This window comes from Entelurus aequoreus, linkage group LG02 (assembly GCF_033978785.1).
Source record: "Entelurus aequoreus isolate RoL-2023_Sb linkage group LG02, RoL_Eaeq_v1.1, whole genome shotgun sequence".
NCBI classification, from domain to species: Eukaryota; Metazoa; Chordata; class Actinopteri; order Syngnathiformes; family Syngnathidae; genus Entelurus; species Entelurus aequoreus.
Genome location: NC_084732.1, coordinates 4515477 through 4535476, shown reverse-complemented (window position 1 = coordinate 4535476; position 20000 = coordinate 4515477). Strand labels below are relative to the sequence as shown.

General features: G+C 36.8%; 1 protein-coding gene across 2 annotated transcripts in view; it reads left to right on the top strand.

Moving 5' to 3' along the window:
- Positions 1 to 20000, top strand: part of cdh8 (cadherin 8) — a 465099-nt gene that overhangs the window by 429920 nt on the left and 15179 nt on the right. For both annotated transcript variants that reach the window (XM_062020585.1, XM_062020584.1), the window contains exons 8-9: positions 8199 to 8335; positions 17885 to 18006. In XM_062020585.1, the coding sequence (XP_061876569.1) occupies positions 8199 to 8335; positions 17885 to 18006 (259 nt within the window). The remainder of the gene's footprint in view (positions 1 to 8198; positions 8336 to 17884; positions 18007 to 20000) is intronic.

Genomic DNA, 20000 nt, shown 5'->3' with positions numbered 1-20000 from the left:
CATCTCCACCTCAAAAAAAATGAAAACGCCACTGCTATTTATATCTTTCCAACAATTGGAATGTGCGTCTGCTTTCAGACGCTATAAGTTATTCAACTGGCGGCCCCGGGCCCCAAACACGGTCACCATACCGGCTCCCAGGTTTGGTTCAAAACTTCGGAGACTAACATTTTTTTTAGCAGATTCCTAAAAAGATGAGAGTGCTCCTCAACTCGGACCACCGTATATGTATTGGTAGGTCCTTACATTGACATTTCAAGCAACATAGATCACTGTGTGGTTTACAGAACTGGGGCGTTCCTCAAGGCACCCCCTTAAGTCCTCTCCTTTTTGGCAGACACACATGTTTTTCACAGTGGAGTTTTTGTAACTGTAGCTTGTTTATTTTTTAATGCAGTCTGTAGTCATTTGTTCAACTTCTTAGTAATACTTTACATTATTCTACTTCAAAATGTATTCATTTTTATTCCACTTCTTATTCCGCCAGAGTTTACCGTAGGGATGTCCGATAATGGCTTTTTGCCGATATCCGATATTCCGATATTGTCCAACTCTTTAATTACCGATACCGATATCAACCGATACCGATATCAACCGATATATGCAGTCGTGGAATTAACACATTATTATGCCTAATTTGGACAACCAGGTATGGTGAAGATAAGGTACTTTTTAAAAAAAAATTGTAAAATAAGATAAATAAATTAAAAACATTTTCTTGAATAAAAAAGAAAGTACAACAATATAAAAACAGTTACATAGAAACTAGTAAGGAATGAAAATTAGTAAAATTAACTGTTAAAGGTTAGTACTATTAGTGGAGCAGCAGCACGCACAATCATGTGTGCTTACGGACTGTATCCCTTGCAGACTGTATTGATATATATTGATATATAATGTAGGAACCAGAATATTAATAACAGAAAGAAACAACCCTTTTGTGTGAATGAGTGTAAATGGGGGAGGGAGGTTTTTTGGGTTGGGGCACTAATTGTAAGTGTATCTTGTGTTTTTTATGTTGATTTAATTTAAAAAAAAAAAAAAAAAAAAAAAAAAAAAACGATACCGATAATAAAAAAAATGATACCGATAATTTCCGATATTACATTTTAACGCATATATCGGCCGATAATATCGGCAGGCCGATATTATTGGACATCCCTAGTTTACCGGCTTACAAAGCTCACAGTTTTCATCCAATCGGAACCGCTCGTGTTTCAAAATATGAATCGTGAGCGCACAAAAAAATAATAATTCTAAAAATATCCCCGATCACCCAGAATTCCCAGCTTTGCGGGACATTTTTTCCCCCATTAAAAATGAATGGGCGATTTTTCAAACTTGCCCAATTCCTAAAATTTCTCACCCAATTTCTAACCATTCAACCCTCAACACTTTCCATTTCCAAGTTTTAAAAAAAACAAATCCCCAGAATTTCCAGTTTTCAAAAGCTCTATTTTCACCTTTGTTGTAGAGTTTGCAGAGTCCACATTTTTCAACCACTCCGCCATCAAAACATTCTCCCTGCTTGGGACTACAAAATGTTAGTTTTTTTTCTACAAATTTCCAGGTTTTCCCAAAATTCCAGGAATTCAAAGTGTTACTCCGATCGACATTTTTCAACCGATACGAAACATTCCAACCCCATATCATATCATTTAGGATAATTGTGCTAGTATCAGTATTTTTAAATGATCTCACTTTTGTCAAAATTACCACATTTTCCAGGAAATTACAATTCAAATTAATGGACATTTTTTAAAGTTCTACAACTCTCAAACTTCTCACATTTTTGCAACATTTTTCCCCCAATTTTACCCTTTCAACCATCCACGCAAAAACATGTTTACCGTTTCCCCAAATTCCCGTTTTTTACGGAATTTCCAGGACTGTCTCCCCATTGAAAATGAAGGGGCAATCAATATGCAAATCCCTGATTTCCCATTGAAAATGAACGAGCAATTTTTCAAACTTGCACATTTCCTAACATTTCTCACCCAATTTCGAAGCATTCCACCTTCAACACTTTCCATTTCCAAGTTTAAAAAAAAAAAAATCCAGGATTTCCCGGAATTTCCAGTTTCCCAAAGCCCTATTTTCACCTTTGTTGTAGAGTTTGTACATTTCACATTTTTCAACCACTCCGCCATCAAAACATTCTCCCTGTTTGGGACTACAAAATGTTAGTTTTTTTTGTACAAATTTCCAGGTTTTCCTGAAATTCTAGGAATTTAAAGTGTTACTCCATCGACATTTTTTAACCGATTCGAAACATTCCAACCCCATATCATATCATTTAGGATACTTGTGCTAGTATCAGTATTTTTAAAGATCTCACTTTTCTCAAAATGACCAAATTTTCCAGGAAATTCCAAATGAATGAATGGACATTTTTTAAAGTTCTGCAACTCTCAAACTTCTCACATTTTTGCACCATTTTCCCCCAATTCGACCTTTTCAACCATCCACACACACATCACTCACCCCGGATATTGAAGGCAAAAACCATTTCCCCAAAAACCCGTTTTTTACGGAATTTCCAGGACTGTCTTCTCATTGAAAATGAAGGGGCAATCAAGATGCAAACCTCACTTTATCCCACATTTCTCAACTGATTCGAAACATTCCAACCCCATATCATATCATTTAGGATAATTGTGCTAATATCAGTATTTTTAAAGATCTCACTTTTCCCAACATTACCAAATTTTCCAGGAAATTCCAATTCAAATAAATGTACATTTTTTAAAGTTCTACAACTCTCAAATTGATCACATTTTTGCATCATTTTCCCCCCAATTTGACCCTTTCAACCATCCACACACACACCACTCACCCGGGATATTGAAGGCAAAAACATGTTTACCATTTCCCCAAATTTCCTTTTTTTTACGGAATTTCCAGGACTGTCTTCCCATTGAAAATGAAGGGGCAATCAAGATGCAAACCTCACTTTATCCCACATTTCTCCACTGATTCGAAACATTCCAACCCCATATCATATCATTTAGGATAATTGTGCTAGTATCAGCATTTTTAAAGATCTCACTTTTCCCAACATTACCAAATTTTCCAGGAAATTCCAATTCAAATAAATGGACATTTTAAAGTTCTACAACTCTCAAACTTCTCAAATTTTTATACCATTTTTTCCCCCATTTCCACTTTTTCAACCATCTACACACACACCACTCACCCCAGATATTGAAGGCAAAAACATGTTTACCATTTCCCCAAATTCCCGTTTTTTCCGGAATTTCCAGGACTGTCTCCCCATTGAAAATGAAGGGGCAATCAATATGCAAATCCCCGAATACCCAGAATTCCCGGTTTTGCGGGACATTTTTTTCCCATTGAAAATGAACGGGCAATTTTTCAAACTTGCACAGTTCCTAACATTTCTCACCCAATTTCGAACCATTCCACCTTCAACACTTTCCATTTCCAAGTTTAAAAAAAAAAAATCCAGGATTTCCCAGAATTTCCAGTTTCCCAAAACCCTATTTTCACCTTTGTTGTAGAGTTTGTACATTTGACATTCTTCAACCACTCCACCATCAAAACATTCTCTCTGCTTGGGACTACAAAATGTTAGTTTTTTTTCTACAAATTTCCAGGTTTTCCCAAAATTCCAGGAATTCAAAGTGTTACTCCGATCGACATTTTTCAACCGATACGAAACATTCCAACCCCATATCATATCATTTAGGATAATTGTGCTAGTATCAGTATTTTTAAAGATCTCACTTTTCTCAAATTTACGAAATTTTCCAGGAAATTCCAATTCAAATAAATGGACATTTTTAAAGTTCTACAACTCTCAAACTTCTCAAATTTTTGCACCAATTTTCCCCCCATTCGAACTCTTTCAACCATCCACACACACACACACCACTCACCCCAGATATTGAAGGCAAAAACGTGTTTACCATTTCCCCAAATTCCCGATTTTTCCGGAATTTCCAGGACTGTCTTCTAATTGAAAATGAAGGGGCAATCAAGATGCAAACCTCACTTTATCCCACATTTCTCCACTGATTCGAAACATTCCAAACCCATATCATATCATTTAGGATAATTGTGCTAGTATCAGTATTTTTAAAGATCTCACTTTTCCCAACATTACCAAATTTTCCAGGAAATTCAAATTTAAATGAATGGATATTTTTTAAAGTTCTACATTTCTCAAATTTCTCAAATTTTTGCACCATTTTTTCCCCCAATTCGACCTTTTCAACCATCAACACACACACCACTCACCCCGGATATTAAAGGCAAAAACATATTTACCATTTCCCCAAATTCCCTTTTTTTACGGAATTTCCAGGACTGTCTTCCCATTGAAAATGAAGGGGCAATCAAGATCCAAACCTCACGTTATCCCACATTTTTCAACCGATCCAAAACATTCCAACCCCATATCATATCATTCAGGATAATTGTGCTAGTATCACTTTTCCCCAAATTACCAAATTGTCCAGGAAATTCCAATTTAAATGAATGGACATTTTTTAAAGTTCTACAACTCTCAAACTTCTCAAATTTTTGCACCATTTTTTCCCCCAATTCGACCTTTTCAACCATCCACACACACAACACTCACCCCGGATATTGAAGGCAAAAACATGTTTACCATTTCCCAAAATTCCATCTTTTTCCGTAATTTCCAGGAAATGAAGGGGCAATCAATATGCAAATCCCCGATTACCCAGAATTCCTGATAATGGTGCTAGTATCAGTATTTTTAAATATCTCACTTTTCCAAAAATAACCAAATTTTCCAGGAAATTTCAATTCTCAAACCTCACTTTATCCCACATTTTGCCCGCAGAACAGTTTCAGTCTTGATGTATCACACAGTATGTACTGAATAGTACTATTTGCATTTTCTCCTCCCAGTGTTGTGGACGTTGTGATGATCAGCATATATATTCTGCACATTCATGACGACAGACCGGCTAAGTTTGCATGTGTTTCCTTGCACACAGGACTTTAATAGATCCGGTCCTGTAAGCAGGACTTTGGACTTGATGGAAGTGTGGCAGTACGGATGAAGCATGAAGGGTTATTAGCAAAGGTGTGTGAGGGAAAATGAGACAGATTGTCCATCCGCAGCCATGGAAACACAAGCGGTGTAATTAAGTGTTCGGGTGTGAGGTCACGGATCGTACGGGCGGGCGAAATGTGCCGACCTGTCGTCTTTTTTTAGACGATTGTGTGGGCTCGTGCCCGAGAACTGGCAGGGCGCTGGTTTTCCAGCGTTCAAAGTGACAAAAATGTCCACGTATGCGTGGGGTTCACTTTCAGAGCTGACTGAAAGTGGACCTACTTTGATGCTTTAGGGCTTTGTGTTGCATAGTTGCATCTTATTGGGGAGAAGGAAGCATATTTGTTTCAATAGAATGAAAGGGATCATGTTAAGCAGCAGAACTAATAGATTGGACTTGATCCATCCCACAATGTGGAAATGATGTGTTTTACATTCAGGAACAAACATGTGGTCCTGTTTGCACTACAGGATCTTAATATGTTCTATTCATGAATGATCCCTAATACCTGTGTCATGTATAACCAACTCAATTTATAGTATATACTTTTCTATTTACATTTTTATGTACATAGTATCGCTCTGGTGGTGGTCTTTGGGGCACTAAATTTCATTAAAAATGTATTTTCAATAAAAAGTGTAATTATGTCATGAAAGTTTTTTGAATCCTTAAATATACTGTATGTATATATATATATATATATATATATATATATATATATATATATATATATATATATATATATATATATATATATATATATATATATATATATATATATATATATATATATATATATGTATGTATTAATGTATGTATATATATGTAGTATGTATATATATATATATATATATATATATATATATATATATATATATATATATATATATATATATATATATATATATATATTTATATGTATACGTGTATATATGTATATATGTATATGTATATGTATATATATATGTGTATATATGTATATATATAAATATGTGTATATATGTATATGTATACATATGTGTATATATGTATGTATATATATATATATATATATATATATATATATATATATATATAAAAATATATATGTGTGAGTGTGTATATGTATATGTATGTGTATATATGTATACTTATATATATATATATATATATATATATATATATATATATATATATATATATGTGTGTATATATGTATACTTATCTGTTTTTATGTATACTTATATACACATATGTATACATATATACACATTTGTATGCATATATATTTGTAAAAAATTCTATATCACATTGATTGATTGAGGAAGCCTGCTTCGTATTACAGCACGTTTTTAATTGTGATGAGAACGGACTTTTCTGGAAAAACATGCCAAAGCGGGCTTATATCACAGAAGACGACCTCTCATTCAGTGTATATATATATATATATATATATATATATATATATATATATATATATATATATATATATATATATATATATATATGTATGTATGTATGTATGTATGTATGTATGTATGTATGTATGTATGTATGTATGTATATATATATATATATATATATATATATATATATATATATATATGTATGTATGTATGTATGTATGTATGTATGTATGTATATATATATATATATATATATATATATATATATATATATATATATATATATATATATATATATATATATATATATATATATATATATATATATATATATATATATATATATATATATATATATATATATATATATAAAAATGTATGTATGTATGTATGTATGTATATATATATATATATATATATATATATATATATATATATATATATATATATATGTATATATATATATATATATATATATATATATATATATATATATATATATATATATATATATATATATGCATATACAGTATATGTATGTATATACAATATATATATGTATATACAGAATATGTATGTATATACAGTATGTGTGTATATATGTATATATAATATATATAAATGAATATATTATAAAATATATTTTGCTGGTACGTCATAAATATAAAGGTATAAAAACATAAGATAAATATATTTTAACTATAAATTAGTATAGCACTTTATATTGTGTTCAACGTGTACAAACCTTAACTAAAATATGGACTTTTGTCCAGGCTGGAACCAAATATTAATATTTTCATTGTTTCTAATGGAGAAAAAAAAAAACTCCACTATACAAAATTTTAGATTTACAAACCCTGTTCAAGAACCAATAAAGTTTGTAAATCGGCGTTCCACCGTAGGTTTAATTAAATATATTTTTTTACATATTATAGAAGAAACATATATGATACTGGTACGTCCTTACTATAAATATTATATATTTAGATAATACTAAAAAATGTCTATAATTTTCATGAATTGAAATTAAATATTCTAAATAATAGGACAGGCTCCACTCCTGATAAATGCATTGAAATATAATAGAATAAAATATATATTGCTGGTATGTCATAAAATAATACATATGTTTAAAATAAAATTATTATGAAACAATACAAATTAGTATATGTTTTAATTGAAATAGATTTAAAATGTTTATGTTTATTAAAATATTAGGCTATAAGACCATTGCAAAACATGTGCATGATCTTATTGTAGTGTTTCGATGTGTTACGGGTTAGAAGGTTAACTGCTCCTTAGCAGATTTAGCTGTCCTTCCCTTGCATCATTTGGCCCCGCCCACCACATTACGTGTGTGTGTGTGTGTGTGTGTGTGTGTGTGTGTGTGTGTGTGTGTGTGTGTGTGTGTGTGTGTGTGTGTGTGTGTCGCTAAGCTGTCCTCACTTGTTAAACACGTCCTTTGGGGGCCTTTGAGTGTTGACAGATCCCAAACGGGGTTAACAACAGCACATCTCTTTTCCTGACACAACATGCACTAATGGTCTTTTAAACAGGGCGGGTGGGGGGTACTCTCATGGACCTTATTAATCTTTAATGCCCCCTGCTGCTCATGAGAAGTCTGTAATTAGTCCTCAGGCGATAATTATTGATTTTCCACCGCTTGAGCGCGCATTCATCCCGAGATGCTTTCTCCCTCTCGGAGGATGACAACTTCATGCTGCTTCAAATTGCCGCCATTTTGAAACTGCCCTTGTCCCGGCAGGTACCTGATAGACCGCCACACGGACCTGGAGAGGCAGTTCAACATCGACGGCGACGACGGCGAGATCACGCTGGCCAAGGCACTGGACCGGGAGACGGACATGTGGCACAACATCACCGTCACCGCCACGGAAGTCCGTAAGTCAACGACCTGGGCGCGTTTTTTTTTTTTTTTTTTGGACTGATCCGTGTCAGGGAAAGATAGTAATAAATAACTAGAAAAATCCCACGGATATTTGGATGGGCCTGCTCTCTGTGCCCCGGACCGCTGGCCTGCTATCTGTGCCCCAGACCGCTGGCCTGCTATCTGTGCCCCAGACCGCTGGCCTGCTATCTGTGCCCCAGACCGCCGGAAGCCGCCATACTGTGAAGATGGTGCAGAGTGTCCGAATCTGTGAGTTTTAGGTGTAACTTTACAAAATGAGCTACAGAGCTAGCCTAAAACGTTAGCATGTGCATATTAAAATGCTAACGCAAATGTGCTAACGATGGCGTGTCTCACATGTCAATTAACACGGCTGTAATGTGTATGGCTTCGGAAATAGAGAAAAAACGTGTAAATTTAGATGGAAAAAGTTAGCATGCTTGAGTTAGCCAGATAGCATGCTAAAAGTTAGCAAGTGTCACATACCAAGTTATATGACTCTAAGGTGTATGGCTTCGGAAATACAGAAAAAACGTGTAAAATTAGATGAAAAAGTTAAAATGCTTGAGTTAGCTAGCTAGCATGCCATCTTTTGCATGCTAAAAGTTAACAAGTGTCACATACCAAGTTATATGACACTTCACCCTTGCTCCTGATGGCTGCTGGTTAGCGCCTTGCATGGCAGCTCCCGCCATCAGTGTGTGAATGTGTGTGTGAATGGATGAATGTGGAAATAGTGTCAAAGCGCTTTGAGTACCTTGAAGGTAGAAAAGCGCTATACAAGTATAACCCATTTATCATTTATTTATAAGGTGTATGGCTTCGGAAATAGAGAAAAAACGTGTAAAATTAGATGAAAAAGTTAACATGCTTGAGTTAGCTAGCTAGCATGCTATCTTTTGCATGCTAAAAGTTAGCAAGTGTCACATACCAAGTTATATGACTCTAAGGTGTATAGCTGGGGAATTAGAGAGAAAAAATGAGTACATTTAGAAAAAAATAGTTAGCACTTTAATTTTAGCATGCTAACAGTTTGCAAGTGTCACGTACCAAGTTATATGACTGTGGGGTAAACGGTTGCAAAACTAGCTCAAAAATGTATTATGCTAATGTTTGATGCTAGCAAGCTAACGGTAGCATGCTATCAGTTAGCATGTGTCACAAGTGTGTCCGAATCTGTGAGTTTTAGGTGTAACTTTACAAAATGAGCTACAGAGCTAGCCTAAAACGTTAGCATGTGCACATTAAAATGCTAACGCAAATGTGCTAACGATGGCGTGTCTCACATGTCAATTAACACGGCTGTAATGTGTATGGCTTCGGAAATAGACAAAAAACGTGTAAATTTAGATGGAAAAAGTTAGCATGCTTGAGTTAGCTAGCTAGCATGCTATCTTTTGCATGCTAAAAGTTAACAAGTGTCACAAACCAAGTTATATGACTCTGGGGTAAAGGGTTACAGAACTAGCTTAAAAAGTGAGCACGATAATGTTAGCATGCTAGCAAAGCTAACGTGAAAATTATAATAGTTAGCTTGTGTCACATACCAAGTTATATGATTCTAAGGGGTATGGCTGGGGAATTACAGAAAAAAAGAGTAAATGTTGAAAAAAAAATGTTAGCACTTTAATTTTAGCATGCTAACAGTTTACAAGTGTTACATACTAAGTTGTATGACTGTGGGGTAAACGGTTGTACAACGAGCTCAAAAAGTTAGCATGCTAATTTTTGATGCTAGCAAGCTAACGGTAGCATGCTATCAGTTAGCATGTGTCACATGTCAATTAACACGGCTGTAAGGTGTATGGCTTCGGAAATAGAGAAAAACGTGTAAAATTAGATGAAAAAGTTAGCATGCTTAAGTTAGCTAGCTAACATGCTATCTTTTGCATGTTAAAAGTTAACAAGTGTCACATACCGAGTTATATGACAATGGGGTAAAGGGTTGCAAAACTAGATTAAAAAGTTAGCATGCTAGCAAGCTAGCGTGAGCATGTTAATAGTTAGTTTGTGAAACATACTAAGTTATATGACTCTTAAGGTGTATGGCTGGGGAATTAGAGCAAAACGAGTAAATTTAGAAAAAAAAAGTTAGCACTTAAATTTTAGCATGGGGTCATGTTCAAACACTGATGACATCTATTAAACAAGACAAGAAGCAAGGAATTAAACAGAGACAGAATTCAATTCAGCTCAATTGAGGAGAAACGCGTAGATGCTGTACCCTTGGACAGTGTCGTCCCACGCTCTGACAAAATATTGTACGCCTCCTCTTTTATTTGGACTTTCCCTGATCACATGGCAACAGCTGTTTCTAAGGGAGGAGGGTCGTAAACAGCCATCGCCTTTGGTTACAAAAAGGTTGCAAAACAGTTTAAAGAAAAGGTGCCTGGAGGGAGGTCAGGCCCTGCCTCCTCTCCGCTTTGTAGATCTCGGGTGAAGACAAAATCTTCCTGTGGTTTACAATACATCAAAGAAACCGACACCCTCATGTCGCTCCCCATCCTACACAGTGGAGTTTTACACGCCTTTTTCTTGGTAGGATCAAAGACAGTTTTTGTCGAGCTGAACTCAATGTAACACAAAGTTTTGTGATAACTTAGATACAATTATTCTGACAAACGCTATGGACAGTTTTACTTCCGGTTCAAGGCATTAAAACGGGAAGTACATTTTCAACCCGCGACACCTGCAGTGAGCAAACTCGTCCAAAAGATGGCACTATAGCACACACAATAATACGCCATTTCAATCCTTATATTAAGCGCACCGTTTTATATGTAGGCAATTGGTAATTAATTATTGGTAATGCTTGTTTGACAAATTTCCTCCAGTAAATAAATACAACAACTCAAAATAATCCGGGTCACCAGCTTGCGCATCAGAAATAGTCAGAAGGACTGGAAGTAAGCCTGGAAATAGTCCACTAAGGCAGGGAAATTTCAGCACTGCGTCAGAGCAAGAACGGTAGAAAGTGCCCTAAAACCAAACCACCCTGAACTGGGAAGGTGGCGCTATCTGCACGTGCAGTCACTCAGCCGGCAGGCAGGCTTGAAGAAGTTCTCCCCCTAAAAAAAACAACCCAGCTTTCATTTCGCCTCACAATTAAAGTGCGCCTGCTTTGATTAAGCACGGAGGGGTGGCGACAGGCGGTGGGGTGGGGGCGTGAGGGGGGAACAAGTTACAAGCGGTGTAAATTCCTCTTCCAGTCGCTTTAAGGGCTACATTAAGCTTTATCGCAACTTACAGACCCCCTCAAACAATCTGTATGCAAATAAAGCCTCACGCGGCTCAAGCTCTTTGTCGCTCTGCCGGAAACATTTTCCACCTAGTCGGTGCGTTTTTTTTTCGGGGGACGAGGGTAGGGGTGTTTTTGGGACGGGGGTGGGGGGGTTCCGCAGATGTTCTTTAATCTCCAAGGCGTGTCTCTTTTTTATTTATTTTTTTAAAGTGTTTATTTTCCACGTGTTAATGTTCCCACGCAAATTGACTACTGAGATGTTTTAATTCAATCAAAGCCCAGCAAATTGGTGCGCGTAAATGCCTCGGCGGGCCTGAATGCTAACTGCTTTGCACTGATGCAGGGACGTGTGCACAAGTTGTTGCTCTTTTAACCACATTTTGACTTTGGGACCGTAGATAAAGAAATTGTTGCGACGTCGCACAGAGTTGAGCCCGGAATAATTTTGTCGAATACACTTAAAGTTCGATGTAATGCAGTCGACGTTGGACTTGGAGAAGGCATTCGACCGTGTCCCTCTGGAAGTCCTGTGGGGAGTGCTCAGAGAGTACGGGGAATCGGACTGTCTGATTGTGGCGGTCTGCTCCCTGGAGAGGAGGCTACACCGGATAGTCGAACCTCGGATTCAGGAGGAACAGTGTGGTTTTCGTCCTGGTCGTGGAACGGTGGACTGGCTCTATACTCTCGGCAGGGTCCTTGAGGGTGCATGGGAGTTTGTCCAACCAGTCTACATGTGTTTTGTGGAATTGGAGAAGTTATTCGACCGTGTCCCTCAGGAAGTCCTGTGGGGAGTGCTCAGAGAGTATGGGGTATCGAACTGTCTGATTGTGGCGGTCCGCTCCCTGGAGAGGAGGCTACGCCAGATAGTCGAACCTCGGATTCAGGATTAACATTGTGGTTTTCGTCCTGGTCGTGGAACGGTGGCCCGGCTCTATACTCTCGGCAGGGTCCTTGAGGGTGCATGGGAGTTTGCCCAACCAGTCTACATGTCTTTAGTGGAATTAGAGAAGTTATTCGACCGTGTCCCTCGGAAGTCCTGTGGGAAGTGCTCAGAGAATATGGGGTATCGGACTGTCTGATTGTGGCGGTCCGCTCCCTGGAGAGGAGGCTACACCGGATAGTCGAACCTCGGATTCAGGAGGAACAGTGTGGTTTTCGTCCTGGTCGTGGAACGGTGGCCCGGCTCTATACTCTCGGCAGGGTCCTTGAGGGTACATGGGAGTTTGCCCAACCAGTCTACATGTGTTTTGTGGAATTGGAGAAGTTATTCAACCGTGTACCTCGGGAAGTCCTGTGGGGAGTGCTCAGAGAGTATGGGGTATCGAACTGTCTGATTGTGGCGGTCCGCTCCCTGGAGAGGAGGCTACGCCGGATAGTCGAACCTCGGATTCAGGAGGAACAGTATGGTTTTCGTCCTGGTCGTGGAACTGTGGACCAGCTCTATACTCTCGGCAGGGTCCTTGAGGGTGCATGGGAGTTTGCCCAACCAGTCTACATTTGCTTTTTAGAGAAGACATTCAACTGTGGGAAGTGCTCAGAGAGTATGGGGTATCGGACTGTCTGATTGTGGCGGTCCGCCCCCTGTACGATCAGTGTCAGAGCTTGGTCCGCATTGCCGGCATTAAGTCGGACCCGTTTCCAATGAGGGTTGGACTCCGCCAAGGCTGCCCTTTGTCACAGATTCTGTTCATAACGTTTATGGGCATAATTTCCAGGCGCAGTCAAGGTGTTGAGGCGATCCGGTTTGGTGGCTGCAGGATTAGGTCTCTGCTTTTTGCAGATGATGTGGTCCTGATGGCTTCATCTGGCCAGGATCTTCAACTCTCACTGGATCAGTTCGCAGCTGAGTGTGAAGCCACTGGGACGATAATCAGCACCTCCAAGTCCGAGTCCATGGTTCTCGCCCGGAAAAGGATGGAGTGCCATCTCCGGGTTGGGGAGGAGACCCTGCCCCAAGTGGAGGAGTTCAAGTACCTCTGAGTCTTGTTCACGAGTGAGGGAAGAGTGGATCGTGAGATCGACAGGCGGATCGGTGCGGCGTCTTCGGTAATGCGGACGCTGTATTTCTTCGCAAAACAAAAAGTCATAACTTGAATAATATGATCGCTTCTTGATAACTGACACATTTCATCAAATAGAAAAAAAAAATAGTTGATTTTTTTTTTTTGAGGCAAATTGATGCATTTTCAAATCTTTTCTAGAACATAACGTTAATAAAGATACTGTTCATTGTAAATTGACCAACATTCGTTTCTTTTTTTCAATTTTTGGGGGGGGTTAATAGGAAGACAATGTCATGCAGAGGTGTACTTATAACAATTTAATAGTGAAATTATACTATTTATTAGGGCTGTGAATCTTTGGCCACCACACGATTCAATTCGATTTTTGAGAGCCCCGATTCCATTCAGAATTGATTCTCGATTCAAAATCTATACTTTTTTAAAATAACTTTGGGTGCCAGTTCTATGATTAACTACATTCTCCCGTAAAATAGATAAACAGCTCCAAGCAATTTCTATGTTTCTTAAAAGAAAACTGGTTTCGGTTGAATAAAATCCTACCCAAACATTTAATAAAGTCAAATACAATTTTGGCAACACGAGAAGTATCCAACACTTCTCTTTTCTAAAGTACAGCAGATCAATCAATCAATCAATCAATCAATCAATCAATTAATCAATGTTTATTTGTATAGCCCTAAATCACAAAAGTCTCAAAGGGCTGCACAAGCCACAACGATATCCTCGGCACAGAGCCCACACAAGGGACGTCGATGTGAATGACAATGAGAAACCTTGGGGAGGATCGCATATGTGGATAACCCCCCTCCCCTCTAAGTACAGTCCCTAGTGGATCCAACATAACAGTGAGAGTCCAGTCCATAGTGGGGCCAGCAGGAGACCATCCCGAGCGGAGACAGGTCAGTAGCGCAGAGACGTTCCCAACCGATGCACAGGCGAGCGGTCCACCCCGGGTCTCAGCTCTGGACAGCCAGCAAATCATCCATGGTCACCGGAACCGGAATAACCCAGCGAGGGGGCAGAGGGGAAAAGAAAACGGCAGATCAACTGGTCTAAAAAGGGGGTTTATTTAAAGGCTAGAGTATACAAATGAGTTTTAAGATGGGACTTAAATGCTTCTACTGAGGCAGCATCTCTAACTTTTACCGGGAGGGCATTCCATAGTACTGGAGCCCGAACAGAAAACGCTCTGTTAAGATAAGGGCATCTACCCTCTACATCCAAAATATGATTTGCCGGAGTGGCTGGACAGGACAAATAAAAAAATAAATTAAAAAAGACAATTTATTTTTGTCTTTTATCGATTAAGAATCGTTTCAAATCGCGATAAATCTGAAAATCGATTTTTTTTTTTAAAACCCCTACTATTTATCGATTATTATTTATGGAGTGGTAGGGGCCACGGAAATGTTTCTCCTTCCTACAGCGCCTGTTTTGTAGAGCTGTGTGAGAAATTTCAAGCCCGTCTGACTTTGTAGTTTAATAACAGCACCCATCATAAAAATAAATAAAAAAAGACAATTTATTTTTATCTTTAATCGATTAAGAATCGTTTCAAATCTCGATAAATCTGATTTTTTATTTTTTTTTTTAAACCCATACTATTTATCGATTATTATTTATGGAGTGGTAGGGGGCACGGAAATGTTTCTCCTTCCAACAGCGCCTGTTTTGTAGAGCTGTGTGAGAAATTTCAAGCCCGTCTGACTTCGTAGTTTAATAACAGCACCCATCATGAAAATAAATAAAAAAAGACCATTTATTTTTGTCTTTAATCGATTAAGAATCGTTTCAAATCGCGATAAATCTGAAAATCTTTTTTTTTTTAAAACCCCTACTATTTATAGATTATTATTTATGGAGTGGTAGGGGGCACGTAAATGTTTCTCCTTCCTACAGCGCCTGTTTTGTAGAGCTGTGTGAGAAATTTCAAGCCCGTCTGACTTCGTAGTTTAATAACAGCACCCATCATAAAAATAAATAAAAAAAGACAATTTATTTTTGTCTTTAATCGATTAAGAATCGTTTCAAATCGCGATAAATCTGAAAATCGTTTTTTTTTTTAAACCCATACTATTTATAGATTATTATTTATGGAGTGGTAGGGGGCACAAAAATGTTTCTCCTTCCTACAGCGCCTGTTTTGTAGAGCTGTGTGAGAAATTTCAAGCCCGTCTGACTTCGTAGTTTAATAACAGCACCCATCATAAAAATAAATAAAAAAAGACCATTTATTTTTGTCTTTAATTGATTAAGAATCGTTTCGAATCGCAATAAATCTGATTTTTTTTTTTTTTTTAAAACCCATACTATTTATCGATTATTATTTATGGAGTGGTAGGGGGCACAAAAATGTTTCTCCTTCCTACAGCGCCTGTTTTGTAGAGCTGTGTGAGAAATTTCAAGCCCGTCTGACTTTGTAGTTTAATAACAGCACCCATCATAAAAATAAATAAAAAAGACCATTTATTTTTGTCTTTAATCGATTAAGAATCGTTTCAAATCGCGATAAATCTGATTTTTTTTTTTTTTTTTTTTAAACCCATACTATTTATCGATTATTATTTATGGAGTGGTAGGGGGCACGGAAATGTTTCTCCTTCCTACAGCGCCTGTTTTGTAGAGCTGTGTGAGAAATTTCAAGCCCGTCTGACTTCGTAGTTTAATAACAGCACCCATCATAAAAATAAATAAAAAAAGACAATTTATTTTTGTCTTTAATCGATTAACAATCGTTTCAAATCGCGATAAATCTGAAAATCGTTTTTTTTTTAAAACCCCTACTATTTATAGATTATTATTTATGGAGTGGTAGGGGGCACAAAAATGTTTCTTCTTCCTACAGCGCCTGTTTTGTAGAGCTGTGTGAGAAATTTCAAGCCCGTCTGACTTCGTAGTTTAATAACAGCACCCATCATAAAAATAAATAAAAAAAGACAATTTATTTTTGTCTTTAATCGATTAAGAATCGTTTGAAATCTCGATAAATCTGATTTTTTTTTTTTTTTTTTAAACCCATACTATTTATCGATTATTATTTATGGAGTGGTAGGGGGCACGGAAATGTTTCTCCTTCCTACAGCGCCTGTTTTGTAGAGCTGTGTGAGAAATTTCAAGCCCGTCTGACTTCGTAGTTTAATAACAGCACCCATCATAAAAATAAATAAAAAAAGACAATTTATTTTTGTCTTTAATCGATTAAGAATCGTTTCAAATCGCGATAAATCTGAAAATCTTTTTTTTTTTAAAACCCTTACTATTTATAGATTATTATTTATGGAGTGGTAGGGGGCACAAAAATGTTTCTTCTTCCTACAGCGCCTGTTTTGTAGAGCTGTGTGAGAAATTTCAAGCCCGTCTGACTTCGTAGTTTAATAACAGCACCCATCATAAAAATAAATAAAAAAAGACAATTTATTTTTGTCTTTAATCGATTAAGAATCGTTTCAAATCGCGATAAATCTGAAAATCGTTTTTTTTTTAAAACCCCTACTATTTATCGATTATTATTTATGGAGTGGTAGGGGGCACACAAATGTTTCTTTTTCCTACAGCGCCTGTTTTGTAGAGCTGTGTGAGAAATTTCAAGCCCGTCTGACTTCGTAGTTTAATAACAGCATACGTCCTAAAAATAATAGCGCAGGCATCAAATTAAGAGTGTATTTTCTGACATTTTGTCCCCTGACCAGTAAGTTTTTCCGACTTAAACTAAAAAACATGCAAACTCTTTTGGTCGTCCTTCCATGAACCAGGAAGTCGCCCGCTAAATAAAACACACCAAATGTTTACAGATCACGTTTCTGACGGCTGTCAGGTGCGCATGCAAACATATCGGCTTCCAATTTACATAACTAAGGAATAATAATAACAAATAAAGCATTTTCAGGGACCCTCAAAGGCGACTGTCAGTCAGCAGCGGTGAATAATTCCAATTAAAATCTCATTTGTTGAAAGTGCCTTTAATTGTCTTTTTCAGACCTCAGTTATACTCATTAATATGCTGTTTTTTTTTTTAATAAACCCTCATGTTTTAAACATGACGGTGTACTCGGGTGGAGGGGTGAATTGTTTCTTTGTGTTTTGCATCAGCCAGAGGTAGATTGATGCGGCTTATCATCCGTCCTCCCATCAGCTCAGGAAATGAAGGAAGAAATCAAGGCGGAAAACAAAAGGAAATTAAAACTAGGTCACGTAATTTTACCTGGGATTTCACCCGCCGCCTTGTTGTTTTTTTCTTTCCCTCCCCTCTTTTGTGTGCCACTCACCGCGTTTCCCAGGAAACCACAGCCAGGTCTCCAGGGCGGTGGTGGCCATCAGGGTCATGGATGTGAACGACAACGCCCCGGAGTTCGCCACGGAATACGAAGCCTTTCTGTGTGAGAATGGAAAACCAGGACAGGTAAGAAAAAAATAAATGGTATTTTTCTTCCCCTGGCGGTTTATCCACCTTTTTTTTTCCCCACCTTGTACAGAAAATGAAAGAAAAACAGGGAATTACGTTAAAATTTTAGCGTAGGAACTGGGAGTTTTTTTTTTTTTTAGCATTAAATACAATAACTCATTATAAAGTGCACTGTACATTTTGATGCTGACATCAATCCAATATATGTCTATGTATTTTATTTAAAACCTGACATACAATGTAAAAAAAAAAAAAAAAAAAATTCCAGAGATTTTACAGAAAAATAAAAAATAAATTAGCAGTTCACTTGCTAGAATTTTACAAAAAAATGTATTGTGATTTTTACAAACAATTACTGTAAATTGGCAATCAATACCAATCAGGGATGGTTAGCGTTCACATTTGAGCCGAATTGTACCAAAAAAATGTATTGTGATTTTTACAACAAATTACGGTAAATTGGTAATCAATACCAATTAGGGATGGTTAGCGTTCACATTTGAGCCGATACGGTACCGCTTCCCTCATTATAAAGTGCGCTGTACATTTTGATACTGACATCAATCCTATATATGTCTATGTATTTGATTTAAAACCTGACCTACAATGTAAGAAAAAAAAAAAAAAAAATCCTGTAGATTTGACGATAAAATAAATAATAAAAAACTAGCAGCTCGCTTGCTAGAATTTTACCAAAAAAATGTATTGTGATTTTTACAACAAATTACTGTAAATTGGCAATCAATACCAATCAGGGATGGTTAGCGTTCACATTTGAGCCGATACAGTACCGCTTCCGGACATCTGGGAATCGATACAGGTACTCAACGGTACCAATTTCCGGTACTTTGTTGTGTGTTAATAAATATTAACAGTTTTTGATGATAAAATCCCCCCAAAAATATTTAAAACTGAGCTGGGTATAATAACTGCTGTCCAGTTGTTTTGTTATCACTTTTCTGAGTGTCATTTGTAGGGCTGCAACAACTAATCCATTAAATCTATTAAAATCGATTATTAAAATAGTTGCCGATTAATTTAGTCATCGATTCGTTGGATCTATGCTATGCGCATGCACAGAGTTTTTTTTATTTTATTTATTTATTTATTTATTTATTTATTATTATTTTTTTTTAATAAACCTTTATTTATAAACTGCAACATTTACAAACAGCTGAGAAACAATAATCAAAATAAGTATGGTGCCAGTATGCTGTTTTTTTTTTCAATAAAATACTGGATAGGATAGAAATGAAGTTTGTCTCTTTTATCCGATTATTTTTTGATTAATCGAAGTAATAATCGACAGATTAATCGATTATCAAATGAATCGTTAGTTGCAGCACTAGTCATTTGCAAGCAGGACATGCAGTTGCAAGTCCAAGACGTTAGATGGCAGTAGTGTAGAGTTTATGATGTTCAGTCTTTGCTGAAACTAGTCATTTGTTGCGCTTTACAAAGTGTTAATATGGCAAGCACCAACTGTTTGATCTTAGTTGTAGTTTTTAATTTATTTTTAATCTGACGTGTTGAAATCGCCATGTAAAATCGCTAATGCTAACCGGTAGCATGTGGCCAAATGTATGTAAGCGTCAAGATATCGTATTTTTGGAAGAGTGGAGCCTTACTTTACTTAGGTTTGTTGGAGTCGTGGCATGGTAAATGGCAACATTACCAAGAGGTGGTTTGGCTCAGTCGGCTCTCAGTGCTGCTGGAGTGATTGCCAAGTGAAGTCACGTGCAACCCGGGTACCGTAACACAGCAACGTTGGATTTTACAGGAATCGGCAAAGTACCGGATTCAGTACCCATCTCTAAAACCACTCGTATATTTCCGTTAAAATTCTGTCAACTTAACGGCCATTTTTTATTTTTTTGTTACTATAACATTTTTGCTGGTTGTTTTTTTTACAGTGCATAATTTTTGCATTACAATTCTCATGACTAAGCTGCCAGTTTTGTAAAAATAAAACTTTTTTTTATTTTTTTTAA